The sequence below is a fragment of the Pagrus pagrus genome, assembly GCF_965226575.1.
Source record: "Pagrus pagrus genome assembly, chromosome: 23".
Lineage (NCBI taxonomy): Eukaryota > Metazoa > Chordata > Actinopteri > Spariformes > Sparidae > Pagrus > Pagrus pagrus.
In genome coordinates, this window is record NC_140205.1 from 18584468 (window position 1) to 18591763 (window position 7296).

At 40.2% G+C, this 7296-nt stretch overlaps 1 protein-coding gene across 1 annotated transcript; it reads right to left on the reverse strand.

Moving 5' to 3' along the window:
* Positions 1-219: 219 nt before the first annotated feature.
* On the reverse strand, positions 220-2420 carry LOC311252527 (fish-egg lectin-like). Its single transcript, XM_084345726.1, has 5 exons — positions 2341-2420; positions 1977-2216; positions 1631-1845; positions 1337-1461; positions 220-907 (listed from the first exon to the last, which is right to left on the reverse strand). Exons 1-5 carry the CDS (start codon positions 2393-2395, stop codon positions 766-768), a joined length of 777 nt encoding a protein of 258 aa, XP_084201852.1. The 5' UTR covers positions 2396-2420; the 3' UTR covers positions 220-765.
* Between the last annotated feature and the right edge of the window lie 4876 nt (positions 2421-7296).

Consider the following 7296-nt stretch of genomic DNA (forward strand, 5'->3'; position numbering starts at 1 on the left):
ACCAAAAACACTACTGAACCATAGCCTTGTTCAGTGAAAATGGTTCTACTATCAAAACTATAATATAAAAAGGAGTCATACAGTATATTACAGTAAACTTTGAGCATGTGTAGAATGACCTGCAATTCTTTACTTTTTCTTTATTTTTCACTCCTCAGTTTCACAACAGCATTAACACTTTGCATGAAGAATGACAAAACTCAGATGAAATTGCTTCCATTATCATTTATTAACACAGTAGAAAGTACTGTATGCCAACTGGAAAAAAAAAGTGGTGCGACTCATAAGTATCCAATTTCTTTGAGGTTTCTCTTTACTGTATTAGGTTACCCTTACACTGCTTATTTGTTGCTGCCATTTCTTATTCAAATTTCACAGTTTTGTTATAAAAAACGATAATAAATTTACCCTGTAACCTTGTAAAAGTAATTTGCTTAATGTATTTAAAGTATTTTCTTCACTGTAGCTACTCTGTTGTAAAAGAATAAATGGTTTCTTACAGTATTATTTTCACTGTTGTCAGAATAAGTAGTAGCCTGATAAAAGGGGGAGAGATAAATAGTTACACCGTAGCTTTTACTTTAAGAAAAAAGCATTTTTTCTTTGTGTACTGTTAACTGGATAATCTAAAGAAAAGACAGAATGTTAAAGAGGAGACAGTAAAAAAAAAAACACTTGAAGAGATCCTTGTCCCCGAAAAACAAATAATCTTCCATGACAAACAGAGATTGGCCGACACTGAGGACAGTGAGCATGCATTTCACATTAGTGTGTGCACTTCATGAGCAAACCAGAGGTGGTCACAACCCAAAGGGTGCCCAGGTCATAGGCAACATGGCGGACTGGCATGCACATTGAGACTGCTCTCCAAGTTGTACCATAACGGTAACTACTGCTGATGCCCAATCTGTTGAGACAGAAGCCAGTGAAATATATTAAACCATCATTCTAATCATCAATCTATCCTCAGACACTTTGTGCAAGATAGCTTTTTGTCTTTCAAGGAAAAATCTGTTTACATTCCAATTTTTAAATATGGTCAGTGCTTAAATTAATGAATATGTATCAATTAAATGGATTTTAGAATTGCACTGATTGAATGAGTGTAGGTCAAAAATTCAAACTTTTGAAAGGCACCACTGAGCACATGCATGCAAGATAACATGCCCTTAAAGACATTTTTCATAGTATTAAAGTTCAGTATTTGAGGTTGTAAATGTGTACTGTTGTTACTGTTCTTGCAGTAGGTATTATACATACTAGAATGTGGATGCTTCAGATTGCACCCTGTTTTAGTTATTCAAAAAAATCGTCCTCTGAAATGTTACTGCCTTACCTTTGGAAGACCTGCCCTGCTGTATTCACCACGAAGACACTTCCGTCTGTCCCCACTTCACCCATCACCGCAGACCCGGAAATTAGTGACCAGCGACTGTTGCCACAGGTGGTTGGTGACAAAGTCTGTCATAAAAAAAAGTGTACATGACTAGGAGATCATGATGAATGAGTGAATGGGCTTATTATATATTTCTTAATCACAACACCTTTAAGAGTTAAAAGATATAGTATATATATATATATATATATATATATATACACACAGTATGTCACTGGTGCTGCAGTTTCTAACCTGTGTGAAGTAGATCCGATTGCTTGTGTCGAATCCCCAGCATCCATACTTTCCGCAACTGATGTACTTCATAACCCTCGACAGGCTAGTCCAGCTCAGGGAGCCAGATGTCTTGTAGCTCGAAGCTAAGTCACTTCTCAGACAGTAGGCACGGGAGGAGCCAACTCCCACAACCTGACCATTACCTCCAGCATCCACCTGCTGCAAGGACAGACCTGAAGACAAGTACACAGAAGTACGGCTCATTTAATCAGCACGCAGTAACTGAATCTGTCACTCTCTCCATGTAGTAGGTTATAGTAGTTATAATAATAATAATAATAATAATAATAATAATAATAGTTACCACTGGAAACAACAAAGGTGCCAGCTATATATTTGTAGACCCTGTTCCCGCTGTTACTCGTTGCCCAAAGCCCTGCAGGTCCAAGTGAGGCATGTGTGAATCTAATTGAGCTCATTCTGTACCAGGACGATCCAATCAGAAAGTACACATAGCCAGATGTGTCTCTTGCGATCACTTTCCCCTGGCCAGCATCAACCTGCCTAGCATTGTACAGCCGTGGAGCCTCACTGCAGCGCCAGGCTGTTGTGAAGACAAAAATCATTATTGATTTCCATTTTTAGGAAAATTATCAATTTCAATTTAAACGATAAATTTGTTCAACAATTAATTTGTCATTTAAAAAAAACGTAATCTAGTGACCTACCATCGCTGACAGCCAGGTAACATAGCACCAGCAGAAAGGCTGCGACAGCTCTCATGTCGTCTCTGTGTTTGTGTCTGAGGTCATCAGTAAATCTCCGGATGATTTTATACTCTACACCCCAGAAACATGTGTCTTGTCTTCTAAGGCTGGTTCTGCAGGCTGTAGGAGGAATGAGGAAATATTTTTTACTTGTATTCATTTTTTGCAACCCTTCATTTAATCTTGACAAAAGATAACGTCTGAGATGGAATGCAAAGACGAGATCCGGGGAAGTTTATTTGTGTGCTGGTGAGAACATTTCCTTGTGAAGCTGTCACACATGAAAACTTGTCAGGGAAGTTAGACTGTCAACCCAAGTCCACTGAAGTCATCGCAATGTTTAGATTTTCTCATTCTTCTTTCTTTTTTAAATGTATTCAACTGGCATTGTTAGAAGAAGCATTAAAATCATTTACAAGAGTGAAAGAAGAAATACTACTAAGTAGAAAACACCATTACAGTCCAGTCCATTCAGGAATTAGCACAGAATCCCTCCTGAGGGATTAGGGGTGGAGCCGGAGACAGCCGTGAAAGATGCACCGTGACTCATGTAGCGTCATTAGTATTCTCTTGGTTTGAATGAGTTAACCATTAATGGTCAAGTTGAGTTCAAACCTTTATTTGCACAAACAAATTTGCTGCGTGTTGGTGCTGCAGCTGAGCGTGTCCAGCCCTGCATCTCCACCATAGTTGAAAGAAATAAGACGTATTTTATGTGACCTAAGCTCTGCATTGAAAGACAATTAGTATATCTTTCTGCCATTTCTCCATTTATGTGTGACGCATGGGTCAGAGTTTCCGTGGAGGACCGCACTTCTCCTGTCAGGTTTGTTTTTTGTCAATCCCAAGCTTTGCTTAGCAAGTTACGTACGTCATCAAGAAGAGCAGCAGTCAGCTGGTCAGGAGGGACTGCAACAGCCGAAGAAAGTGGTATATTTGCTGGGGACACTACAGGTCACAATCCCCTATGTTTACACCACCACTAACTTTTTGGCTCATGACCCCTTAATCTACCATCTAGTTGCGGAACCTTGTCATATTTCAGATATCTGAGTTGTTAGCAGTTCCACAAAGAGATTTTGCCTCTAAACTGAAAAAAGACGGTTTCACTTAAAGCAACATTATGTCACATTTTTTTTTATATTAAAGCTTCAAAATAATTTTTAATTAAGTTATTACAACTAAAGTTCAGGAACTAGACCATGCCACTCTCCCTCACAACTACCTGTACCTTTCCAATTCAATCAACTGTGCAGACTCATTATATATGCACTGTACAGTTTATGCCGCTTGCCCCTCCCACGAGTTCCCACAGACCTTACAACGTGATGATGTCACAGATTTTTAAATCACTTTGTTTGTTTAACAAATATAAAACCCTAATCAGTCAAAAAGTCATAATAGAGTCATTCACAAATGACCATTTTTGCAGTTTGAGTTGTCCTGTCAACAGTTTTACAGACGTCTATCTTATAATGGTGCTCTGTGTGGAAAATGCTTTTTGGGCTGTGGATGCATTTTTAGTGGCACACTGCAAGTGGCCACTAAGCAAAAATACTTTCCATATCCAGGTTTATAATACATTCATGCGTGTGCTCATTATGTTAAATCATGCTTCCTTGTGTCCTTTTTCCTCCCATGACGTGGAAATTGTTCCTCTTTGGTCATCATGGAGGGTCATCCAATATGTTGAATGCACCTAGAGGAGACGAAAAGTAGGAAGACAGGTAGCTCATGGAGGAGTGAGGAACCAGGTGTATCCTCTGCGAAAGCAGTTTTTTACTGGACGGTAACACCCTTAGGTGGACCAATGTCCTTATTGATTGGTCCACTGATCTGACAGGAGAGTATCCGGGACCTTGCAATAACCTCTCAAATAATTGAAATTGCAAAAGAATTTGCAGCACCAACCTGGTCAATGCAGCCATCCATCCAAGATGTGTATAAGTCAGGTTTAGTAGAAGGTTCAGCAATCCAATTTTCAATATGTAATCAATCTCAGGTACCAAAAATGTGTTTGGACCTACTCAATGTATTTTCTTTTGCATCTCCATCATCAACGTCTCCAAACTCAAGCATGAGCATGCACCACTTAGCTGTAAGCCTGCACAATGGATATCCAGCATGATATCTGGTACTTTGACATTACAAGTCAACAAACCCATCACACAAGTCCTGGAGGAAGGAACAGGACCTACACAATCAATAATCAGGTGTTCAAATGGCTGGTTATTTATCGGAATGGGATGCATGTCTGATTCGTCTTACCAGTCGACTGTAAGGTATGGCATGTTTCTATGTAACCTGTGATTCTTTTCTCAACTTGGGGCCAAAGAGAGGCCACAGGGCGCACTAACACTTGGCCCAGTTGCTCTGTACCTCGCTGAAGCATGTCCCTCCTACCCAGGCACCCTGCACTCACATTGCTCCAGCCGCAACTGGACCTGAGCACGGTTACCTCTTGTACATATGTCATCCCATTGTTGCGCAGTTGTGGCACAATGGAGAACAGAGAGAACATAATTGTAACTTTTTCTGTGGCTTATTTTTAGCCGTTTTGGTCATCAATCATACACAACACTTCAGGAATCTGTTTTTCCATTTTCATTGGAACATTACTACTCTGCAGGACCTGGGAAAACTACTGGTTAAACTGGCTGATCAGCCCAGATACCTTCCATGTCATATGATTTCCAGGAATCAGCATAACAACATCAGCAGGCAGAGCATAGCACACCTCCACTTCAACTTCACCTGCAAACAACACTGAATTCACCATGAGTTTTGTTTACTGGCACATGAAAAATAGACACGCCTGTGCCCAACACAGGTGTAAAGGATCCTTTGTGTCAGTTGTGTCAGTTGTCTCAGAGAAAGGCAGAGATGCCAGGATCTTCCAGGATCTGTGCAATGCCCAGTCTTACCGCTGTACTTGAGGGGGTTTTGGGGCGTTCGCTAGCCTGGGAACTGCCGCCAATGACGAAGGTTTCCCCACACCACAGCTGTTTAACACTTCATCAACATTGTACTCATATTCCGCCTCAATAAACTAACATGTAGCCTACATCTCATTGCTGGTGTGGTCCTTGCTCGTAAAATGGAGAAAAAACTTTAGCTTAAATTCCAGAGCAGGACCGTATCTTAATCGCCCCTCTTCCTTTCATGTGCCTCACCACCTTTCATGCCTGTCTGTTCTTGTTTTGTGTGCCCCACCCTCCCTCCTCTTCTTCTGCCCTTCTCTCTCTCTTTCTCATAGGGGGTCTGCCAGCCTGGGAGCTGCCACCGATCCGTGACTTAGCCTTCCCCACACCACAGCCGTTTGACACTTCATCAACATCGCACTCATACTCGACTGTCTCTTTCAACATCGTACTCATTTTTTGCCTGAATAAACTATCACGTACATTTTATTATTTGTGTGGTCCTCGCTTGTGACCCCTTTCTATTGCAGAAATGACACATTTGTCACCAAAACCCAAAAGTGTGGGAGAGCCAACAACAAACTGGCAATCCTGTCCAAACCATGGGAAGCTCCCAAGACAACTGGTCCAACCACTTTCACCCCACATAGCATTCATAAGCACACAAATACCAAAGACAAAAAAGGTTTTAACTTACCTTCCTTAAGCCTGTGACTATTTTTCCGGAAGGATAACATTTAAATAAAAATGACCCCATTGTGCCACAGCACCCCACAAACAAGAAAATACAAGATTTTTCTCTGGGGCCATCACAATTACCAGACATAAAAAACAAAGCAACACCAGATCTCTGGCTTTCAACAAAAAAAGAATTGACGGGCATAAAAGTGTTTCTGTGTTGGTCTGTGGAGGATTGACAGATATAGAGAGTGACATCTACTCTGATGAACCCCCACATTTACAGTTGATTATCGAAAAGACAATATGGCATGAAAACTTTGTCAGAAAGTATGATCTTAAGCAGTGCAAATGCTCAACAACATCACGATAGTGCTGATTTTTAATCTTGAGCCCCTTATTATTTGCATTGAAAGATCTTAATCCGACTGTCCTGTTGCACTGAACTGATAAACTGACTCACTAAATTCTATCAAGATACACATTTTGGCAGTCATTTGGACTTCCTGACATGACAAAGTGGTGTTAATGGGCTCTAGAGTAGAGTAGGGCTGGGCTAAAGCTGGGCTATACATGAAAACTGGTCATGGTACTTTGAACACTTTCTGAAAAAATACTTTTCACAATACTTTATAAAAAAATATACATAACTGTGAAAATGAACATTAATAACAAACAGCTTGGCAGTAATGAGCCATTGTAGCATTCTGCCAAATCCAAAGAAGAAGAGGAACGAATATGTCGGTGAACTCTTAGTTCTATGTGCTAGTCTTGGTCTGAAACATCCACATCTCAGCTCGTGGTCAACTCCCGTGTTTGCTGCCAAAAACACTTTCTGCCTCAGCTCCAGGTTATCCAACCAAACAGTAGTAAGGAGATGATGTGGTGAATGGACACACCAACAAACAGATACAGGTTAGCTGTACTAGCTAGCTGACAAGCGGCACAAAGTTCACCCAATTATCTATACAGAAGAGCAGCTGGCCATAAAAAACCCATCAAAGTTTGGTACCAAGCCCCAAGTAAGAGTGATCCTTAGCATATCACGTGTTTAACTAGTAATTTCGTGTTATCACAACAAGTTCAGTAATCATTTGTAATCCTGACATAGAATGAAATGCTAAAATAACAAACAGGCAAAATCCTATTTTACAGTGTACTTGAAAATGGTCAACAGTAAGTTTGGCGTACAATAAGCACAATGCAATATATCTACTGCAAATAATATACAATATATCTTAGAGGGGACTGTCTGTATATTATGTAAAATACTTTTTTAAGCATGACTTGATAATGTTCTTTAGATCTTAAAATGCAT

Excerpts from the sequence above, each read along its gene's own strand:
- LOC311252527 (XM_084345726.1), bottom strand. The coding sequence starts at position 2,395 with ATGAGAGCTGTCGCAGCCTTTCTGCTGGTGCTATGTTACCTGGCTGTC. Across the intron at positions 2,217-2,340 it reads TTACCTGGCTGTCAGCGATG|CCTGGCGCTGCAGTGAGGCT; the intron begins GTAGGTCACTAG and ends TCTTCACAACAG. Across the intron at positions 1,462-1,630 it reads ATCGGATCTACTTCACACAG|ACTTTGTCACCAACCACCTG; the intron begins GTTAGAAACTGC and ends TTTTTATGACAG.